The 24,646-nt window shown below is 44.8% G+C and overlaps 1 protein-coding gene across 3 annotated transcripts in view; it reads right to left on the reverse strand.

The window, feature by feature from the left end:
• Positions 1 to 24,646, reverse strand: part of itga7 (integrin, alpha 7) — a 94,443-nt gene that overhangs the window by 41,800 nt on the left and 27,997 nt on the right. For 2 of the 3 annotated variants that reach the window (XM_014134011.3, XM_014134013.3), the window contains exons 2-4: positions 5,234 to 5,441; positions 3,501 to 3,756; positions 2,369 to 2,500 (exon numbers count right to left, since the gene is read on the reverse strand). In XM_014134011.3, the coding sequence (XP_013989486.2) occupies positions 2,369 to 2,500; positions 3,501 to 3,756; positions 5,234 to 5,441 (596 nt within the window). Of the gene's footprint in view, positions 1 to 951; positions 1,060 to 2,368; positions 2,501 to 3,500; positions 3,757 to 5,233; positions 5,442 to 24,646 lie in introns of all 3 variants that reach the window. The other variant, XM_014134012.3, reaches the window with a different exon arrangement.

The raw sequence follows: 24,646 nt of genomic DNA on the forward strand, positions 1-24,646 counted from the left end.
CTATACAGACTGACAGACTGACAGGCTTTACAGACCACTACACTATACAGACTGACAGACTGACAGGCTTTACAGACCACTATACTATACAGACTGACAGACTGACAGGCTTTACAGACCACTACACCATACAGACTGACAGACTGACAGGCTTTACAGACCACTACACCATACAGACAGACAGACTGTAACACAGAGAGAAATGCAGACCAGAAAGGGGTCAAATATACATAGATTATACCCAGGTTTTACAGTAGAGAAGGGCTAGCAGTGAGCACACAAACAACACAGGGTGTTAAGGGTAGATGGGAGAGTCAGGGTAAACCAACACAGGGGGTAAGGGTAGATGGGAGAGTCAGGGTAAACCAACACAGGGGGTAAGGGTAGATGGGAGAGTCAGGGTAAACCAACACAGGGGGTAAGGGTAGATGGGAGAGTCAGGGTAAACCAACACAGGGGATAAGGGAGAGTCAGGGTAATCCAACACAGGGGTTAAGGGTAGATGGGAGAGTCAGGGTAAACCAACACAGGGGATAAGGGTAGATGGGAGAGTCAGGGTAAACCAACACAGGGGATAAGGGTAGATGGGAGAGTCAGGGTAAACCAACACAGGGGGTAAGGGTAGATGGGAGAGTCAGGGTAAACCAACACAGGGGATAAGGGAGAGTCAGGGTAAACCAACACAGGGGATAAGGGTAGATGGGAGAGTCAGGGTAAACCAACACAGGGGATAAGGGTAGATGGGAGAGTCAGGGTAAACCAACACAGGGGGTAAGGGTAGATGGGAGAGTCAGGGTAAATCTACAGTGTGTTAAGGGTAGACGGGAGAGTCAGGGTAAATCTACAGTGTGTTAAGGGTAGACAGGAGAGTCAGGGTAAATCTACAGTGTGTTAAGGGTAGACAGGAGAGTCAGGGTAAATCTACAGTGTGTTTCACTCCCAGCTACAAACCTAAGTAGCTATTTTGAGCTACGTCCTCAAACATGGGCCAGTTGGAGTGTGGCTCCAGAGTTTTGTACACCAGCGCATCTTCATCAGGACTAGCCATGAACAAGAGCCCTGAGGCCCGAGAGAGAGGAAGAGGAAGGAGAGGGGGGGAGTGGAGGAGTGGAGGAGAGGTGGTGAGGTGGAACAGGGTGACAAAGAGAGAGAGGGAGATGGAGAGAGAGAGAGGGAGTGCAGGTGAGAAAGAACTGTGCTGTGATTGTGTGTGTGTGTGTTCTTCTTCCTGGTATTGCAGTGGTATGTGGGTAAACCACTGGTACCCAACAGAAGGACGACAAGACTGACTCACACTGGACCCAGAATTAGATCTGTTTGTGCTTTTAGCCAACTTCTCACGTACTGTATGGCATTGGCATGACAGCAGAGTAGTTCGCTAAAGGATAAGCTGATATGGTACCAGTCTATAACAGGCCCTGATGACTGTGAGATAATAATATTCCAATTGTCTTGAGTGTTATTCTATTGTCGTATTTCTCACCCATGATTGGTCCATTCATGCGTAGCTACTTCATGTGGTAAAGCATTCAGAATATTGAGGTGGAGTGGAGCTGCCTACGGACAGGTCAGGGAGGGGCCCTACGGACAGGTCAGGGAGGGGCCCTACGGACAGGTCAGGGATGGGCCCTAAGGACAGGTCAGGGATGGGCCCTACGGACAGGTCAGGGAGGGGCCCTACGGACAGGTCAGGGTGGGGGCCCTACGGACAGGTCAGGGATGGGCCCTAAGGACAGGTCAGGGATGGGCCCTAAGGACAGGTCAGGGATGGCCCCTACGGACAGGTCAGGGAGGGGCCCTACGGACAGGTCAGGGATGGCCCCTACGGACAGGTCAGGGATGGGCCCTAAGGACAGGTCAGGGATGGGCCCTAAGGACAGGTCAGGGATGGGCCCTAAGGACAGGTCAGGGATGGCCCCTACGGACAGGTCAGGGATGGCCCCTAAGGACAGGTCAGGGATGGCCCCTAAGGACAGGTCAGAGATGGCCCCTAAGGACAGGTCAGGGATGGGCCCTAAGGACAGGTCAGGGAGGGCCCCTAAGGACAGGTCAGGAAGGGCCCCTACGGACAGGTCAGCGATGGCCCTAAGGATAGGTCAGGGATGGCCCCTAAGGACATGTCAGGGATGGCCCTAAGGACAGGTCAGGGAGGGCCCCTAAGGACAGGTCAGGAAGGGGCCCTACAGACAGGTCAGGGAGGGCCCCTACGGACAGGTATTTATTTAGGGTACAGTGTGTCGTCAGTCTGTTGTTGTCATCTTCCCTGGCCCTCTCTCCTTTCTGTTCTGTGCCCAGTGATCTCCAGTGAGACAGGACAGCAGGCTAGCAGCAATGTGAGAGGAGCAGCAGAGGGCAGGGACGGTCCTACCCAGGTAACTATGGTAGGGAACTGGGATCAGCTGAGCGTTCAGCTGTTTCTCATCCGCCACCTCATAAGGCCCATCGTCATAGAAACCAAGATCCAACAGTGTCTGGTTGAGCAGCTGGACACGCATCTCTCCTGGAAAGAACAGAGTTATAGGACACAGACAGACAGACAGACAGACAGACAGACAGACAGACAGACAGACAGACAGACAGACAGACAGACAGACAGACAGACAGACAGACAGACAGACAGACAGACAGACAGACAGACATGCGCACACACACACCACACACACACACACACACACACACACACACACACACACACACACACAAAGAGAGAGACAACTCCCACACATAAACACATAGATATCCACTGGACACAGTCATCTCTGGGGTTACACAATGTTAATGTCAAGTACCATATGATGTAATCGTTACTCCACCTAAGGCCTGTATAACATATGATACAGTGATCCATAATTCATATTGATCACTGATGTCACATAATGATCAGCCCAATAACTAACTGCTGGGAATCAATTATTTTGATACATCAGTATGACTACTAAGGCCAATCAGTATATTGGTTAGCTTTATAGATCAATGATTTGTCCAAGGATAGAAATAACATTTTATGAAAAACTGAATTATGACTTTTGGGTATTTTTTTAAATATGGTTATTTCTAACGATCTGCTGTTTGACCTGTTTCTCTGAGCGTGAGCCCAGCTAGATAATGCCACCAATATACTGATTGGCCTTAGTAGTTATACTGACTGATGGAACTGTCATTATGAGACATCAGTGATCAATATGAGTTATGGATCACTGTATCGTATGTTATACTGACTGATGGAACTGTCATTATGAGACATCAGTGATCAATATGAGTTATGGATCACTGTATCGTATGTTATACTGACTGATCCATTTAGTGATCAGGGGTCTATTGGCGAGGTGGGTTTTCTCTTCCTAACGATATTCTCTCTTTTATTACACCACTGTTCAGGTCGAAAACACCTCTGACAACAAGCTTCGATTTTTTTTTGGGGTGAACTATAATTTTGCAAGGCACAGCTGTCAGTCCCCACTATTTAACGTTTCTTTATACAGGTCTGCATGTCACCGTACCTTTCCAGTTGTACGTTCCTGGAGCGCCGAACATGATGAAGTTATTGTCTGGTGTGAAGGCGGCAGACAGGCCCTGCTGACAGAAACCAAACTGTTCGTGTCCCTGAGGTCGTCCCTCACAGAACTTCCACTCCCCTCCATCCAAATCATCCCTCTCTGTCAGGTCTTCACTCAGGACATAGCAACGACCGATAGGGTCCCGAGTCTCCGACGGCAGGCCCACACGCTGACGCAGCTCATACAGGTGGGCACAGGTCTGGAGAGGGTTAGGGGTAGTACCATATCAGTCACTGGAAGAGACAGTCTACTACATTGCCCTAACAAACAAAAAAAAGACAGTAACTGCTCATTTGGTCTAAGATTAGTTAATATAATTTTTACTACATTAAATACATGCTTAATCACGTGGACAAGTATCCTTCCTCTATTGTGTTGTGTTCAGGAGAAAATGGGGGTCATGTTAGCAGTAACTGCATAAAGTTACAGTGAAACCAAGGTAAATAAAAGCCATTTTTCTCAGTTCCACGCTATGAGCAGTTACTGCCTTTTTGCTTGGTAGGAAAGTACAGACATAGCCTGGTCTCAGATCTGTTTGTGGGCACGTCTGGAGAGTCTGGCTACTGTAAGTAACTGGTAGAGACAGTCTACTACAGACATAGTCTGGTCTCAGATCTGTTTGTGGGCACGTCTGGAGAGTCTGGCTACTGTAAGTAACTGGTAGAGACAGTCTACTACACTACAGTACAGGTGGGCCCTGGTCTGGAGAGGGACAGGATCAGTAGCTGTACATTCTCAGCATTGGGCCCTGGTCTACTAACTACAGTACAGACATAGCCTGGTCTACTAACTACAGTACAGACATAGCCTGGTCTACTAACTACAGTACAGACATAGTCTGGTCTACTAACTACAGTACAGACATAGTCTGGTCTACTAACTACAGTACAGACATAGTCTGGTCTACTAACTACAGTACAGACATAGTCTGGTCTACTAACTACAGTACAGACATAGTCTGGTCTACTAACTACAGTACAGACATAGTCTGGTCTACTAACTACAGTACAGACATAGCCTGGTCTACTAACTACAGTACAGACATAGTCTGGTCTACTAACTACAGTACAGACATAGCCTGGTCTACTAACTACAGTACAGACATAGCCTGGTCTACTAACTACAGTACAGACATTGCCTGGTCTACTAACTACAGTACAGACATAGCCTGGTCTACTAACTACAGTACAGACATAGCCTGGTCTACTAACTACAGTACAGACATAGTCTGGTCTACTAACTACAGTACAGACATAGTCTGGTCTACTAACTACAGTACAGACATAGTCTGGTCTACTAACTACAGTACAGACATAGCCTGGTCTACTAACTACAGTACAGACATAGTCTGGTCTACTAACTACAGTACAGACATAGTCTGGTCTACTAACTACAGTACAGACATAGTCTGGTCTACTAACTACAGTACAGACATAGTCTGGTCTACTAACTACAGTACAGACATAGCCTGGTCTACTAACTACTACTAACTACAGTACAGACATAGTCTGGTCTACTAACTACAGTACAGACATAGCCTGGTCTCAGATATGGTCGTGTGGTCTTGCCAACTCCTATGGTGCCATGGCAATAACCCTAGGAACACAAACTGATCTGGGACCAGGCCCCAGGCCACTACAGGCATGCTTAGTACCAGGAGTTTTTCCTTTCCTTACCACCACCTTTCCTCCAATCCCCTGGCTCTTGACTGTCACTCCTAGCCACTGGTTGTCCTTGCTCTCCCTGTCAAGGTTTACATCTCCATCGATGTCCACTCGCTCGCAGTCAAACTCCTCGCCTGTGATTGGACAGCGGTACAGGGCGCCAGTACGCTGTCTCCGCATGAGGCCCAGTCCTCTGTCCCGGGGAGCTCCCACCAGTATCCTGGAAGACACAACACAAGGGATCATTACTGGAAGACACAACACATCAGATCTTTACTGGGAGACACAACACATCAGATCTTTACTGGGAGACACAACACATCAGATCTTTACTGGAAGACACAACACATCAGATCTTTACTGGGAGACACAACACATCAGATCTTTACTGGAAGACAGATATTTACTGGAAGACACAACACATCAGATCATTACTGGAAGATACAACACAACAGATCTTTACTGGAAGACAACACAACAGATCTTTACTAGGAGCATAGTCTCATGACTGACCCAGACACAAACTATCTAGTAGCTGGCCAGCCCATGCAAGATTTGGTTCTTGGTTCATGCCATTGTTTTGTAAACACTTTCACACAAAGGAACTTCCAAGAGTAAGTGCAATTTAGTATATGTGACCCAAGCTGGGATTCAGATTTGACTGGGAGCATGGCTATAGGCCCAGGAGTGTTTCCTGGCCATATCACCTAACCAGGAAACACTCAGGGCACAATACCGTAGTTATGAGCTTTTATTGGGACCTGGGCCCCTTTTCACAAACCATCACAGAGTAGCTGATCTATGATCAGTTTTGCCACTTAGATTATACCGAATAAGATTGTATGGACAGGGAGGAGATCTGCACTCACACTCTGAGACACTTTATAAATACGGCCCCTGGAGTTGTTCCTGCATGGTCAGGTCACATGGTCAGGAAACAGGAAACACCTTACTGAGATATCTTAGATGTTCTGTGTTTGACATGTTGTTTCCAACAACAACCTCAGTTTATTTCGGGGTGAGGTCACTATTCACCAACATGCAGAGCTGCTGTACAGCAGCCTATCAGTGTATTACGATGAGATAGATCCTAACACTGACACTACTGGGTAATGTCATGACTCTCTCTCTCTCTCTCTCTCTCCCTCTTCTATTTTTGTAACTGTTGCGGACCCAGAAAAAGGTCTTTATTTTCAGTACCATGGTGGGTGCTGATAATTTGGGGTCGTGGCTCTGGCCTTATACGGACTGGCTGGTCCAGGCAAAGGGGGCTATTTAAAAACTCACCGTTGAACCACATTCCACCCAAACAACCCTTTCCTCTAGTCTCCCGGCTCTCAGCCATGACATGACACAGGCACGGAAGCAAGGCATAGAGAAACGCAGTGAAAGAGGGGGAGACAGAGAGGGAGAGATAGAGACCGATGGACGGGGAGAGAAAAAGAAAGTGTAAAGAGAGAGGGAGCGAGAGAGAGAGAGAGAGAGCGAGAGATGAAGCAAAGAAAATTACCACACAGGAGAAACATTTTTTAAGTAAAAAAATGACCGTTTTTATTGGAAGTTTCAAAACACTGTCTCCTGTTTCATGCCTACTGGACCAATGTGTTAGTTTGGGATGGAAAGCACACGAATAACCTCAAGCACTGTCTGTCTGATATTGATATGTGCAAGCAGCATGCGTATATTACAGCTTTCCCAACTGTCTGCTGCACCTCCTGGCTATAAATATGGGTTAGCTGATAGCACTAAAGAAACCAGACGAACAGACAGAGGCCTGAGGGGTGAGGCCTGAGGGGTGAGGGGTGAGGCCTGAGGGGTGAGGCCTGAGGGGTGAGGCCTGAGGGGTGAGGGGTGAGGCCTGAGGGGTGAGGCCTGAGGGGTGAGGGGTGAGGCCTGAGGGGTGAGGCCTGAGGGGTGAGGGGTAAGGCCTGAGGGGTGAGGGGTGAGGCCTGAGGGGTGAGGCCTGAGGGGTGAGGCCTGAGGGGTGAGGGGTAAGGCCTGAGGGGTGAGGGGTGAGGCCTGAGGGGTGAGGCCTGAGGGGTGAGGGGTGAGGCCTGAGGGGTGAGGCCTGAGGGGTGAGGGGTAAGGCCTGAGGGGTGAGGCCTGAGGGGTGAGGGGTGAGGCCTGAGGGGTGAGACCTGAGGGGTGAGGCCTGAGCGGTGAGGCCTGAGGGGTGAGGCCTGAGGGGTGAGGCCTGAGCGGTGAGGCCTGAGGGGTGAGGCCTGAGGGGTGAGGCCTGAGCGGTGAGGCCTGAGGGGTGAGGCCTGAGGGGTGAGGCCTGAGGGGTGAGGGGTAAGGCCTGAGGGGTGAGGGGTGAGGCCTGAGGGGTGAGGCCTGAGGGGTGAGGCCTGAGCGGTGAGGCCTGAGGGGTGAGGCCTGAGGGGTGAGGGGTGAGGCCTGAGGGGTGAGGCCTGAGGGGTGAGGCCTGAGCGGTGAGGCCTGAGGGGTGAGGGGTGAGGCCTGAGGGGTGAGGCCTGAGGGGTGAGGGGTGAGGCCTGAGGGTTGAGGCGTGAGGCCTGAGGGGTGAGGGGTGAGGGGTGAGGCCTGAGGGGTGAGGCCTGAGGGGTGAGGCCTGAGGGGTGAGGCCTGAGTGGTGAGGCCTGAGGGGTGAGGCCTGAGGGGTGAGGCCTGAGCGGTGAGGCCTGAGGGGTGAGGGGTGAGGCGTGAGGGTGAGCAGGGCAGACAGCAGGGCTCTGTAAGTCATCTGCACCACACTACAACTGGGGGACAGTAGGTATGGAATACAGTACTGGGATAATAATCTACAACTGAGATATCACAATCAGTCTCTCTGTGTGAACCAAGACTAACACAGTCACTCCTAGCCTGATCACCAGGTCTGTTTGTGCTTGAGAAAACTTCTCTGGTACCTACGACAGCAAATGAGGGGTTGGTTAATTAATGCAATGACTAACAGACCTACTTGGTGACCGACTCCTATGGTGTTTATAAAGGGCTACAGTCATGTCTCAAAGTCACACCATTGCAGTCATGTGTTAGATGGTCCAGTACAGAAATCTGTACAGAACTATATGCAGGGTAAAAGTTGGTTTATCTAACCTGACTACAGGGTAACAGTTGGTTTATCTAACCTGATTACAGGGTAACAGTTGGTTTATCTAACCTGACTACAGCTACAGGGTAACAGTTGGTTTATCTAACCTGACTACAGGGTAACAGTTGGTTTATCTAACCTAATTACAGGGTAACAGTTGGTTTATCTAACCTGACTACAGGGTAACAGTTGGTTTATCTAATCTGACTACAGAGTAACAGTTGGTGTATCTAACCTGACTACAGGGTAACAGTTGGTTTATCTAACCTGACTACAGGGTAACAGTTGGTTTATCTAACCTGATTACAGGGTAACAGTTGGTTTATCTAACCTGACTACAGGGTAACAGTTGGTTTATCTAACCTGACTACAGGGTAACAGTTGGTGTATCTAACCTGACTACAGGGTAACAGTTGGTTTATCTAACCTGACTACAGGGTAACAGTTGGTTTATCTAACCTGATTACAGGGTAACAGTTGGTTTATCTAACCTGACTACAGCTACAGGGTAACAGTTGGTTTATCTAACCTGACTACAGCTACAGGGTAACAGTTGGTTTATCTAACCTGACTACAGCTACAGGGTAACAGTTGGTTTATCTAACCTGACTACAGCTACAGGGTAACAGTTGGTTTATCTAACCTGACTGCAGCTACATGGTAACAGTTGGTTTATCTAACCTGACTACAGGGTAACAGTTGGTTTATCTAACCTGACTACAGGGTAACAGTTGGTTTATCTAACCTGATTACAGGGTAACAGTTGTTTTATCTAACCTGACTACAGGGTAACAGTTGGTTTATCTAACCTGACTACAGCTTCAGGGTAACAGTTGGTTTATCTAACCTGACTACAGGGTAACAGTTGGTTTATCTAACCTGACTACAGGGTAACAGTTGGTTTATCTAACCTGACTACAGCTACAGGGTAACAGTTGGTGTATCTAACCTGACTACAGCTACAGTGTAACAGTTGGTTTATCTAACCTGACTACAGGGTAACAGTTGGTTTATCTAACCTGACTACAGCTACAGGGTAACAGTTGGTTTATCTAACCTGACTGCAGCTACAGGATAACAGTTGGTTTATCTAACCTGACTACAGGGTAACAGTTGGTTTATCTAACCTGACTACAGCTACAGGGTAACAGTTGGTTTATCTAACCTGACTACAGGGTAACAGTTGGTTTATCTAACCTGACTACAGGGTAACAGTTGGTGTATCTAACCTGACTACAGCTACAGGGTAACAGTTGGTGTATCTAACCTGGATACAGCTACAGGGTAACAGTTGGTTTATCTAACCTGACTACAGCTACAGGGTAACAGTTGGTTTATCTAACCTGATTACAGGGTAACAGTTGGTTTATCTAACCTGACTACAGCTACAGGGTAACAGTTGGTTTATCTAACCTGACTGCAGCTACAGGGTAACAGTTGGTTTATCTAACCTGACTACAGGGTAACAGTTGGTTTATCTAACCTGACTACAGGGTAACAGTTGGTTTATCTAACCTGACTACAGGGTAACAGTTGGTTTATCTAACCTGACTACAGCTACAGGGTAACAGTTGGTTTATCTAACCTGACTACAGCTACAGGGTAACAGTTGGTTTATCTAACCTGACTAAAGGGTAACAGTTGGTTTATCTAACCTGACTACAGCTACAGGGTAACAGTTGGTTTATCTAACCTGACTACAGCTACAGGGTAACAGTTGGTTTATCTAACCTGACTACAGGGTAACAGTTGGTTTATCTAACCTTATTACAGGGTAACAGTTGGTTTATCTAACCTGATTACAGGGTAACAGTTGGTTTATCTAACCTGACTACAGGGTAACAGTTGGTTTATCTAACCTGACTACAGGGTAACAGTTGGTTTATCTAACCTGACTACAGGGTAACAGTTGGTGTATCTAACCTGACTACAGGGTAACAGTTGGTTTATCTAACCTGACTACAGGGTAACAGTTGGTTTATCTAACCTGACTACAGCTACAGGGTAACAGTTGGTTTATCTATCCTGACTTCAGCTACAGGGTAACAGTTGGTTTATCTAACCTGACTACAGCTACAGGGTAACAGTTGGTTTATCTAACCTGACTACAGCTACAGGGTAACAGTTGGTTTATCTAACCTGACTACAGGGTAACAGTTGGTTTATCTAACCTGACTACAGGGTAACAGTTGGTTTATCTAACCTGACTACAGCTACAGGGTAACAGTTGGTGTATCTAACCTGACTACAGCTACAGTGTAACAGTTGGTTTATCTAACCTGACTACAGGGTAACAGTTGGTTTATCTAACCTGATTACAGGGTAACAGTTGGTTTATCTAACCTGACTACAGCTACAGGGTAACAGTTGGTTTATCTAACCTGACTACAGGGTAACAGTTGGTTTATCTAACCTAATTACAGGGTAACAGTTGGTTTATCTAACCTGACTACAGGGTAACAGTTGGTTTATCTAATCTGACTACAGAGTAACAGTTGGTGTATCTAACCTGACTACAGGGTAACAGTTGGTTTATCTAACCTGACTACAGGGTAACAGTTGGTTTATCTAACCTGATTACAGGGTAACAGTTGGTTTATCTAACCTGACTACAGGGTAACAGTTGGTTTATCTAACCTGACTACAGGGTAACAGTTGGTTTATCTAACCTGACTACAGGGTAACAGTTGGTGTATCTAACCTGACTACAGGGTAACAGTTGGTTTATCTAACCTGACTACAGGGTAACAGTTGGTTTATCTAACCTGATTACAGGGTAACAGTTGGTTTATCTAACCTGACTACAGCTACAGGGTAACAGTTGGTTTATCTAACCTGACTACAGCTACAGGGTAACAGTTGGTTTATCTAACCTGACTACAGCTACAGGGTAACAGTTGGTTTATCTAACCTGACTACAGCTACAGGGTAACAGTTGGTTTATCTAACCTGACTGCAGCTACATGGTAACAGTTGGTTTATCTAACCTGACTACAGGGTAACAGTTGGTTTATCTAACCTGACTACAGGGTAACAGTTGGTTTATCTAACCTGATTACAGGGTAACAGTTGTTTTATCTAACCTGACTACAGGGTAACAGTTGGTTTATCTAACCTGACTACAGCTTCAGGGTAACAGTTGGTTTATCTAACCTGACTACAGGGTAACAGTTGGTTTATCTAACCTGACTACAGGGTAACAGTTGGTTTATCTAACCTGACTACAGCTACAGGGTAACAGTTGGTGTATCTAACCTGACTACAGCTACAGTGTAACAGTTGGTTTATCTAACCTGACTACAGGGTAACAGTTGGTTTATCTAACCTGACTACAGCTACAGGGTAACAGTTGGTTTATCTAACCTGACTGCAGCTACAGGATAACAGTTGGTTTATCTAACCTGACTACAGGGTAACAGTTGGTTTATCTAACCTGACTACAGCTACAGGGTAACAGTTGGTTTATCTAACCTGACTACAGGGTAACAGTTGGTTTATCTAACCTGACTACAGGGTAACAGTTGGTGTATCTAACCTGACTACAGCTACAGGGTAACAGTTGGTGTATCTAACCTGGATACAGCTACAGGGTAACAGTTGGTTTATCTAACCTGACTACAGCTACAGGGTAACAGTTGGTTTATCTAACCTGATTACAGGGTAACAGTTGGTTTATCTAACCTGACTACAGCTACAGGGTAACAGTTGGTTTATCTAACCTGACTGCAGCTACAGGGTAACAGTTGGTTTATCTAACCTGACTACAGGGTAACAGTTGGTTTATCTAACCTGACTACAGGGTAACAGTTGGTTTATCTAACCTGACTACAGGGTAACAGTTGGTTTATCTAACCTGACTACAGCTACAGGGTAACAGTTGGTTTATCTAACCTGACTACAGCTACAGGGTAACAGTTGGTTTATCTAACCTGACTAAAGGGTAACAGTTGGTTTATCTAACCTGACTACAGCTACAGGGTAACAGTTGGTTTATCTAACCTGACTACAGCTACAGGGTAACAGTTGGTTTATCTAACCTGACTACAGGGTAACAGTTGGTTTATCTAACCTTATTACAGGGTAACAGTTGGTTTATCTAACCTGATTACAGGGTAACAGTTGGTTTATCTAACCTGACTACAGGGTAACAGTTGGTTTATCTAACCTGACTACAGGGTAACAGTTGGTTTATCTAACCTGACTACAGGGTAACAGTTGGTGTATCTAACCTGACTACAGGGTAACAGTTGGTTTATCTAACCTGACTACAGGGTAACAGTTGGTTTATCTAACCTGACTACAGCTACAGGGTAACAGTTGGTTTATCTATCCTGACTTCAGCTACAGGGTAACAGTTGGTTTATCTAACCTGACTACAGCTACAGGGTAACAGTTGGTTTATCTAACCTGACTACAGCTACAGGGTAACAGTTGGTTTATCTAACCTGACTACAGGGTAACAGTTGGTTTATCTAACCTGACTACAGGGTAACAGTTGGTTTATCTAACCTGACTACAGCTACAGGGTAACAGTTGGTGTATCTAACCTGACTACAGCTACAGTGTAACAGTTGGTTTATCTAACCTGACTACAGGGTAACAGTTGGTTTATCTAACCTGATTACAGGGTAACAGTTGGTTTATCTAACCTGACTACAGCTACAGGGTAACAGTTGGTTTATCTAACCTGACTACAGGGTAACAGTTGGTTTATCTTACCTGACTGCAGGGTAACAGTTGGTTTATCTAACCTGACTACAGGGTAACAGTTGGTTTATCTAACCTGACTACAGGGTAACAGTTGGTGTATCTAACCTGACTACACCTACAGGGTAACAGTTGGTTTATCTAACCTGACTACAGGGTAACAGTTGGTTTATCTAACCTGACTACAGGGTAACAGTTGGTTTATCTAACCTGACTACAGGGTAACAGTTGGTTTATCTAACCTGACTACAGCTACAGGGTAACAGTTGGTTTATCTAACCTGACTACAGCTACAGGGTAACAGTTGGTTTATCTAACCTGACTACAGCTACAGGGTAACAGTTGGTTTATCTAATCTGACTACAGCTACAGGGTAACAATTGGTTTATCTAACCTGACTGCAGCTACAGGGTAACAGTTGGTTTATCTAACCTGACTACAGGGTAAGAGTTGGTTTATCTAACCTGACTACAGCTACAGGGTAACAGTTGGTTTATCTAACCTGACTGCAGCTACAGGGTAACAGTTGGTTTGTCTAACCTGACTACAGGGTAACAGTTGGTTTATCTAACCTGACTACAGGGTAACAGTTGGTTTATCTAACCTGACTACAGCTACAGGGTAACAGTTGGTTTATCTAACCTGACTACAGCTACAGGGTAACAGTTGGTTTATCTAACCTGACTACAGCTACAGGGTAACAGTTGGTTTATCTAACCTGACTACAGCTACAGGGTAACAGTTGGTTTATCTAACCTGACTGCAGCTACATGGTAACAGTTGGTTTATCTAACCTGACTACAGGGTGACAGTTGGTTTATCTAACCTGACTACAGGGTAACAGTTGGTTTATCTAACCTGATTACAGGGTAACAGTTGGTTTATCTAACCTGACTACAGGGTAACAGTTGGTTTATCTAACCTGACTACAGCTACAGGGTAACAGTTGGTTTATCTAACCTGACTACAGGGTAACAGTTGGTTTATCTAACCTGACTACAGGGTAACAGTTGGTTTATCTAACCTGACTACAGCTACAGGGTAACAGTTGGTGTATCTAACCTGACTACAGCTACAGGGTAACAGTTGGTTTATCTAACCTGACTACAGGGTAACAGTTGGTTTATCTAACCTGACTACAGGGTAACAGTTGGTGTATCTAACCTGACTACAGCTACAGGGTAACAGTTGGTGTATCTAACCTGACTACAGCTACAGGGTAACAGTTGGTTTATCTAACCTGACTACAGCTACAGGGTAACAGTTGGTTTATCTAACCTGATTACAGGGTAACAGTTGGTTTATCTAACCTGACTACAGCTACAGGGTAACAGTTGGTTTATCTAACCTGACTGCAGCTACAGGGTAACAGTTGGTTTATCTAACCTGACTACAGGGTAACAGTTGGTTTATCTAACCTGACTACAGGGTAACAGTTGGTTTATCTAACCTGACTACAGCTACAGGGTAACAGTTGGTTTATCTAACCTGACTACAGCTACAGGGTAACAGTTGGTTTATCTAACCTGACTACAGGGTAACAGTTGGTTAATCTAACCTGACTACAGCTACAGGGTAACAGTTGGTTTATCTAACCTGACTACAGCTACAGGGTAACAGTTGGTTTATCTAACCTGACTACAGGGTAACAGTTGGTTTATCTAACCTGATTACAGTGTAACAGTTGGTTTATCTAACCTGATTACAGGGTAACAGTTGGTTTATCTAACCTGACTACAGGGTAACAGTTGGTTTATCTAACCTGACTGCAGGGTAACAGTTGGTTTATCTAACCTGACTACAGGGTAACAGTTGGTTTATCTAACCTGATTACAGGGTAACAGTTGGTTTATCTAACCTGACTACAGGGTAACAGTTGGTTTATCTAACCTGACTACAGCTACAGGGTAACAGTTGGTTTATCTCACCTGACTACAGCTACAGGGTAACAGTTGGTTTATCTAACCTGACTACAGGGTAACAGTTGGTTTATCTAACCTGACTACAGCTACAGGGTAACAGTTGGTTTATCTAACCTGACTACAGCTACAGGGTAACAGTTGGTTTATCTAACCTGACTACAGGGTAACAGTTGGTTTATCTAACCTGACTACAGCTACAGGGTAACAGTTGGTGTATCTAACCTGACTACAGCTACAGGGTAACAGTTGGTTTATCTAACCTGACTACAGCTACAGGATAACAGTTGGTTTATCTAATCTGACTACAGCTACAGGGTAACAGTTGGTTTATCTAACCTGACTGCAGCTACAGGGTAACAGTTGGTTTATCTAACCTGACTACAGGGTAACAGTTGGTTTATCTAACCTGACTAAAGCTACAGGGTAACAGTTGGTTTATCTAACCTGACTGCAGCTACAGGGTAACAGTTGGTTTATCTAACCTGACTACAGGGTAACAGTTGGTTTATCTAACCTGACTACAGGGTAACAGTTGGTTTATCTAACCTGACTACAGCTACAGGGTAACAGTTGGTTTATCTAACCTGACTACAGCTACAGGGTAACAGTTGGTTTATCTAACCTGACTACAGCTACAGGGTAACAGTTGGTTTATCTAACCTGACTACAGCTACAGGGTAACAGTTGGTTTATCTAACCTGACTGCAGCTACATGGTAACAGTTGGTTTATCTAACCTGACTACAGGGTAACAGTTGGTTTATCTAACCTGACTACAGGGTAACAGTTGGTTTATCTAACCTGATTACAGGGTAACAGTTGGTTTATCTAACCTGACTACAGGGTAACAGTTGGTTTATCTAACCTGACTACAGCTACAGGGTAACAGTTGGTTTATCTAACCTGACTACAGGGTAACAGTTGGTTTATCTAACCTGACTACAGGGTAACAGTTGGTTTATCTAACCTGACTACAGCTACAGGGTAACAGTTGGTGTATCTAACCTGACTACAGCTACAGGGTAACAGTTGGTTTATCTAACCTGACTACAGGGTAACAGTTGGTTTATCTAACCTGACTACAGGGTAACAGTTGGTGTATCTAACCTGACTACAGCTACAGGGTAACAGTTGGTGTATCTAACCTGACTACAGCTACAGGGTAACAGTTGGTTTATCTAACCTGACTACAGCTACAGGGTAACAGTTGGTTTATCTAACCTGATTACAGGGTAACAGTTGGTTTATCTAACCTGACCACAGCTACAGGGTAACAGTTGGTTTATCGAACCTGACTGCAGCTACAGGGTAACAGTTGGTTTATCTAACCTGACTACAGGGTAACAGTTGGTTTATCTAACCTGACTACAGGGTAACAGTTGGTTTATCTAACCTGACTACAGGGTAACAGTTGGTTTATCTAACCTGACTACAGGGTAACAGTTGGTTTATCTAACCTGACTTCAGCTACAGGGTAACAGTTGGTTTATCTAACCTGACTACAGCTACAGGGTAACAGTTGGTTTATCTAACCTGACTACAGGGTAACAGTTGGTTTATCTAACCTGACTACAGCTACAGGGTAACAGTTGGTTTATCTAACCTGACTACAGCTACAGGGTAACAGTTGGTTTATCTAACCTGACTACAGGGTAACAGTTGGTTTATCTAACCTGACTACAGCTACAGGGTAACAGTTGGTGTATCTAACCTGACTACAGCTACAGTGTAACAGTTGGTTTATCTAACCTGACTACAGGGTAACAGTTGGTTTATCTAACCTGACTACAGGGTAACAGTTGGTTTATCTAACCTGACTGCAGGGTAACAGTTGGTTTATCTAACCTGACTACAGGGTAACAGTTGGTTTATCTAACCTGATTACAGGGTAACAGTTGGTTTATCTAACCTGACTACAGGGTAACAGTTGGTTTATCTAACCTGACTACAGCTACAGGGTAACAGTTGGTGTATCTCACCTGACTACAGCTACAGGGTAACAGTTGGTTTATCTAACCTGACTACAGGGTAACAGTTGGTTTATCTAACCTGACTACAGCTACATGGTAACAGTTGGTTTATCTAACCTGTCTACAGGGTAACAGTTGGTTTATCTAACCTGACTACAGGGTAACAGTTGGTTTATCTAACCTGACTACAGGGTAACAGTTGGTTTATCTAACCTGACTACAGGGTAACAGTTGGTTTATCTAACCTGACTACAGGGTAACAGTTGGTTTATCTAACCTGACTACAGCTACAGGGTAACAGTTGGTTTATCTAACCTGACTACAGCTACAGGGTAACAGTTGGTTTATCTAACCTGACTACAGCTACAGGATAACAGTTGGTTTATCTAATCTGACTACAGCTACAGGGTAACAGTTGGTTTATCTAACCTGACTGCAGCTACAGGGTAACAGTTGGTTTATCTAACCTGACTACAGGGTAACAGTTGGTTTATCTAACCTGACTAAAGCTACAGGGTAACAGTTGGTTTATCTAACCTGACTGCAGCTACAGGGTAACAGTTGGTTTATCTAACCTGACTACAGGGTAACAGTTGGTTTATCTAACCTGACTACAGGGTAACAGTTGGTTTATCTAACCTGACTACAGCTACAGGGTAACAGTTGGTTTATCTAACCTGACTACAGCTACAGGGTAACAGTTGGTTTATCTAACCTGACTACAGCTACAGGGTAACAGTTGGTTTATCTAACCTGACTACAGCTACAGGGTAACAGTTGGTTTATCTAACCTGACTGCAGCTACATGGTAACAGTTGGTTTATCTAACCTGACTACAGGGTAACAGTTGGTTTATCTAACCTGACTACAGGGTAACAGTTGGTTTATCTAACCTGATTACAGGGTAACAGTTGGTTTATCTAACCTGACTACAGGGTAACAGTTGGTTTATCTAACCTGACTACAGCTACAGGGTAACAGTTGGTTTATCTAACCTGACTACAGGGTAACAGTTGGTTTATCTAACCTGACTACAGGGTAACAGTTGGTTTATCTAACCTGACTACAGCTACAGGGTAACAGTTGGTGTATCTAACCTGACTACAGCTACAGGGTAACAGTTGGTTTATCTAACCTGACTACAGGGTAACAGTTGGTTTATCTAACCTGACTACAGGGTAACAGTTGGTGTATCTAACCTGACTACAGCTACAGGGTAACAGTTGGTGTATCTAACCTGACTACAGCTACAGGGTAACAGTTGGTTTATCTAACCTGACTACAGCTACAGGGTAACAGTTGGTTTATCTAACCTGATTACAGGGTAACAGTTGGTTTATCTAACCTGACTACAGCTACAGGGTAACAGTTGGTTTATCTAACCTGACTGCAGCTACAGGGTAACAGTTGGTTTATCTAACCTGACTACAGGGTAACAGTTGGTTTATCTAACCTGACTACAGGGTAACAGTTGGTTTATCTAACCTGACTACAGCTACAGGGTAACAGTTGGTTTATCTAACCTGACTACAGCTACAGGGTAACAGTTGGTTTATCTAACCTGACTACAGGGTAACAGTTGGTTTATCTAACCTGACTACAGCTACAGGGTAACAGTTGGTTTATCTAACCTGACTACAGCTACAGGGTAACAGTTGGTTTATCTAACCTGACTACAGGGTAACAGTTGGTTTATCTAACCTGATTACAGTGTAACAGTTGGTTTATCTAACCTGATTACAGGGTAACAGTTGGTTTATCTAACCTGACTACAGGGTAACAGTTGGTTTATCTAACCTGACTGCAGGGTAACAGTTGGTTTATCTAACCTGACTACAGGGTAACAGTTGGTTTATCTAACCTGATTACAGGGTAACAGTTGGTTTATCTAACCTGACTACAGGGTAACAGTTGGTTTATCTAACCTGACTACAGCTACAGGGTAACAGTTGGTGTATCTCACCTGACTACAGCTACAGGGTAACAGTTGGTTTATCTAACCTGACTACAGGGTAACAGTTGGTTTATCTAACCTGACTACAGGGTAACAGTTGGTTTATCTAACCTGACTACAGGGTAACAGTTGGTTTATCTAACCTGACTACAGGGTAACAGTTGGTTTATCTAACCTGACTACAGCTACAGGGTAACAGTTGGTTTATCTAACCTGACTACAGCTACAGGGTAACAGTTGGTTTATCTAACCTGACTACAGCTACAGGGTAACAGTTGGTTTATCTAACCTGACTACAGCTACAGGGTAACAGTTGGTTTATCTAACCTGACTACAGCTACAGGGTAACAGTTGGTTTATCTAACCTGACTACAGCTACAGGGTAACAGTTGGTTTATCTAACCTGACTACAGCTACAGGGTAACAGTTGGTTTATCTAACCTGACTACAGCTACAGGGTAACAGTTGGTGTATCTAACCTGACTACAGCTACAGTGTAACAGTTGGTTTATCTAACCTGACTACAGGGTAACAGTTGGTTTATCTAACCTGACTACAGGGTAACAGTTGGTTTATCTAACCTGACTACAGCTACAGGGTAACAGTTGGTTTATCTAACCTGACTACAGGGTAACAGTTGGTTTATCTAACCTGACTACAGCTACAGGGTAACAGTTGGTTTATCTAACCTGACTACAGCTACAGGGTAACAGTTGGTTTATCTAACCTGACTACAGCTACAGGGTAACAGTTGGTTTATCTAACCTGACTCGCTACAGGGTAACAGTTGGTTTATCTAACCTGACTACAGCTACAGGGTAACAGTTGGTTTATCTAACCTGACTACAGGGTAACAGTTGGTTTATCTAACCTGACTACAGGGTAACAGTTGGTTTATCTAACCTGACTACAGGGTAACAGTTGGTTTATCTAACCTGACTACAGCTACAGGGTAACAGTTGGTGTATCTAACCTGACTACAGCTACAGTGTAACAGTTGGTTTATCTAACCTGACTACAGGGTAACAGTTGGTTTATCTAACCAGATTACAGGGTAACAGTTGGTTTATCTAACCTGACTACAGCTACAGGGTAACAGTTGGTTTATCTAACCTGACTACAGGGTAACAGTTGGTTTATCTAACCTGACTGCAGGGTAACAGTTGGTTTATCTAACCTGACTACAGGGTAACAGTTGGTTTATCTAACCTGACTACAGGGTAACAGTTGGTGTATCTAACCTGACTACAGCTACAGGGTAACAGTTGGTTTATCTAACCTGACTACAGGGTAACAGTTGGTTTATCTAACCTGACTACAGGGTAACAGTTGGTTTATCTAACCTGACTACAGGGTAACAGTTGGTTTATCTAACCTGATCTACAGGGTAACAGTTGGTTTATCTAACCTGACTACAGGGTAACAGTTGGTTTATCTAACCTGACTACAGGGTAACAGTTGGTTTATCTAACCTGACTACAGGGTAACAGTTGGTTTATCTAACCTGACTCCAGCTACAGGGTAACAGTTGGTTTATCTAACCTGACTCCAGCTACAGGGTAACAGTTGGTGTATCTAACCTGACTACAGCTACAGGGTAACAGTTGGTTTATCTAACCTGACTACAGGGTAACAGTTGGTTTATCTAACCTGACTACAGCTACAGGGTAACAGTTGGCTTATCTAACCTGACTACAGGGTAACAGTTGGTTTATCTAACCTGACTACAGGGTAACAGTTGGTTTATCTAACCTGACTACAGGGTAACAGTTGGTTTATCTAACCTGACTACAGCTACAGGGTAACAGTTGGTTTATCTAACCTGACTGCAGCTACAGGGTAACAGTTGGTTTATCTAACCTGACTACAGGGTAACAGTTGGTTTATCTAACCTGACTACAGGGTAACAGTTGGTTTATCTAACCTGACTACAGGGTAACAGTTGGTTTATCTAACCTGACTACAGCTACAGGGTAACAGTTGGTGTATCTAACCTGACTACAGCTACAGGGTAACAGTTGGTGTATCTAACCTGATTACAGGGTAACAGTTGGTGTATCTAACCTGACTACAGGGTAACAGTTGGTTTATCTAACCTGACTGCAGGGTAACAGTTGGTTTATCTAACCTGATTACAGGGTAACAGTTGGTTTATCTAACCTGACTACAGGGTAACAGTTGGTTTATCTAACCTGATTACAGGGTAACAGTTGGTGTATCTAACCTGACTACAGGGTAACAGTTTGTTTATCTAACCTGACTACAGGGTAACAGTTGGTTTATCTAACCTGACTACAGGGTAACAGTTGGTTTATCTAACCTGACTGCAGGGTAACAGTTGGTGTATCTAACCTGACTGCAGGGTAACAGTTGGTTTATCTAACCTGATTACAGGGTAACAGTTGGTTTATGGAGGAATGGGTGGAGGGATGGAAGGGTGGAGGGGTGGAGGGGAGGAGGGTGGAGGAATGGAAGGATAGAGGTCAGGAAGTCAAGAGGGATGGATGGGTGGAGGGGAGAAGGGGAGGAGGGAGGAGGGGTGGAGGGATGGAAGGGTGGAGGGGAGGAGGTCAGGAGGTCAAGAGGAATGGATGGGTGGAGGAGGTCAAGAGGGAGGAGGGGTAGATAAGACAGCTGTACACCTCTCTCCTCTTTTCTCACCCCTCCTCGCCCTCTCTCTTCACCCTGTGGCCTCTACAGACATGCAAGCATACATACATACAGACAGACAGACAGACAGACAGACAGACAGACAGACAGACAGACAGACAGACAGACAGACAGACAGACAGACAGACAGACAGACAGACTACCACCCAACCAGGTCCCCAGTCAGTCAGACAGACTACCACCCAACCAGGTCCCCAGTCAGTCAGACAGACTACCACCCAACCAGGTCCCCAGTCAGTCAGACAGACTACCACCCAACCAGGTCCCCAGTCAGTCAGACAGTAACAGCTGTTGCTTTTCAACATCTTAGTGTTATTTAAACCTTTATTTAACCAGATAAGACAATTGAGAACCAATTCTCATTTACAATAATGACCTTGCCAAGAGGCATAATATTGCAACAGAAAACCGGACAATACACAATACCACTAAAAATGTTTAAAACACACTATATGGAGGAAAAGTTCATCAAATATACAACAATAAGAAATATTACCAGTGGGTTATAGTGTAAAAGTCCAAGTCAACAAAGCAGACTTAATAAACAGCAGTTAGATGGATCAGATAGCAGTTCAGTTAGGATGTTTTTGAAGGAGCGTGAAGGTCACAGTGATGAGTGTTAAAAGGTGGCACTGGTAAAAAAAAAAGTGAATGTGTAATAAATGACATTTAGTTTATTGAGGGAGGTTTAAGTGGGCAAGCCTGTAAACTACATCGCCATAGTCCAGGGTTGACAGGATGGTCATTTTTGCAAGGGTGTGCTTGGCAGAGTGGGTGAGGGATACTTTTGTTGCGGTACAGTAAACCAATTCTGGATTTAACTTTAGACTGAAGGTGGGTATGGAATGAGATCAGTCCAGCCATGTAACAAGGTACATGTCGACATGCTCTAGCTCTGACCCGGTGAGGGTGAGAATGTTAGGAGAGTAGACAAGTTAACGTAGGTTCCAGTTAAAGAGCTTTCTCTTTTTTGGGGGCCGGGGGTATTGAGGAATCGGTGAAGGCTATGTTGTAGGCTGGTCAGAGAGGGGCCAGTTGTGTCGTTGACATAAAGGTGGATGGGGGAGTCACCAGTAGCATGCGCAACATTGTTAATATACACAGAGAATAGGGTTGGTCCGAAAATAGATCCTTGTGGAACTCCCATAGATCAGATCAAATCAAATTGTATTTGTCATATGCTTCAGGTGTAGACTAACAGTGAAATGCTTACTTATGGGCCCTTCCCAACAGCGCAGAGAGGAAAAGAGAAATAGTTGAAAAATGGAACAATAAGGACTGAACCTTATATATGCTAAATACGCAGTGAGTAACAATAACTTGGCTATATACACGGGGTACCAGTACCAAGTCGATGATAACTTGGCTATATACACTGGGTACCAGTACCGAGTCCATGTGCAGGGGTACGAGGTAATTGAGGTAGATATGTACTTACAGAATAGGTAGGGATAAAGTGACTAGGCAACAGGATAGACAATAAACAGTAACAACAGCACATGTGATGAGTCAAAAGAGTTCATGCAAAAAGGGTCAATGCAGCTAGTTAAATAGTTAACCAATAGCTACCCAAACTATCTATTTAGCGCCTTATGGCTTGGGGTTAGAAGCTGTTCAGGGTCCTGTTGGTTCCAGACTTGGTGCATCAATAATGCTTGCCGTGATGTAGCAGAGACAACAGTCTATGACTTGGGTGACTGGAGTCTGAAAATGTTTATGACCTTCCTCTGACACCGCCTGGTATACAGGTCCTGGATGGCAGGGAGCTCGGTCCCATGTACTGTACTGAGCCGTACGTAGCACCTTGTGGTCGGATGTCAAGCAGTTGCCATACCAACCGGTGACACAGCCAGTCGTCTGCAAACTTAATGATGGTGTTGGAGTCGAGCGCGGCCACAAAATTATGGGTGAACGGGGAGTACAGGAGGGGACTAAGCACGCACCCCTGAGGGTCCACCGTGTTGAGGGTCAGCATGGCGGATGTGTTGTTGCTTACCCTCACCAATTGGGGGAGGCCGTCAGGAAGTCCAGGATCTGGTGTTTAATCCCAGAATCCTTAGCCTAGTGATAAGTTCAGCGGGTACTATGGTGTTGATCACTGAGCTGTAGTCAATGAACAGCATTCTCACATAGGTGTTCCTTTTGTCCAGGTGGGAAAGGGCAGTGTGGAGTGCAATAGAAATTGCATCATCTGTGGATCTGTTGGGGCGGAATATGAATTGGAGTGGGATGATGGTGTTGATGTGAGCCATGATCAGGCTTTCAAAGCATTTCATGGCTACAGATGAGTGCTACGGGGCAATAGTCATTTAAACAGCTTACCTTGCCATTCTTGGGCACAGGGACTATGAAGGTCTGCTTGAAACATGTAGGTATTACAGATACCTACTGCAGTCCTCATCCTCCACATACAACAACTGTTCTGCCTGTCACATTCTGTTATAGATCCCCAAAGCACACTCTTTTCAGTTCCCTGCAGCCAACGACTGGAACGAGCTGCAAGAAACACTCAAACTGGACCGTTTTATCGCCAACTCTTCATTCAAATACTCAATCATGGACACTCTTAATGACAGTTGTGGCTGCTTCGCATAATGTATTGTTGTCTCTACCTTCTTGCCCTTTGTGCTGTTGTCTGTGCCCAACAATGTTTGTACCATGTTTGTGCTGCTGCCATGTTGTGTTGCTACCATGTTATTGTCATGTTGTGTTGCAATCGTGCTGTGATGTCATGTGTTGCTGCCTTGCTATGTTGTGTTCTTAGGTCTCTCTTTATGTAGTGTTGTGGTGTCTCTCTTGTCGTGATGTGTATTTAATCCTATATTTTTATTTTATTTTTTATTTTTAATCCCAGCCCCGCAGGAGGCCTTTTGCCTTTTGGTAGGCCGTTGTTGTAAATAAGAATTTGTTCTTAACTGACTTGCCTAGTTAAATAAAGGTTAAATAAATACAAATATTAAAATGTTAACCTGTTTAAAGGTCTTACCCACATCGGCAACGGAGAGCATGATCACACAGTTGTCCAGAGCAGCTGGTGCTCTCATGTATGGTTCAGTGTTGTTAGACTCAATGTGAGAATAGAAGGTATTTAGCTCATCTGGTAGACTCGCGTCACTGGACAGTTCGCTCCTGGGTTTCCCTTTGTAAT

This window comes from Salmo salar, chromosome 12 (genome assembly GCF_965601325.2).
Source record: "Salmo salar chromosome 12, fSalSal1, whole genome shotgun sequence".
In the NCBI taxonomy this organism is placed as follows: Eukaryota; Metazoa; Chordata; class Actinopteri; order Salmoniformes; family Salmonidae; genus Salmo; species Salmo salar.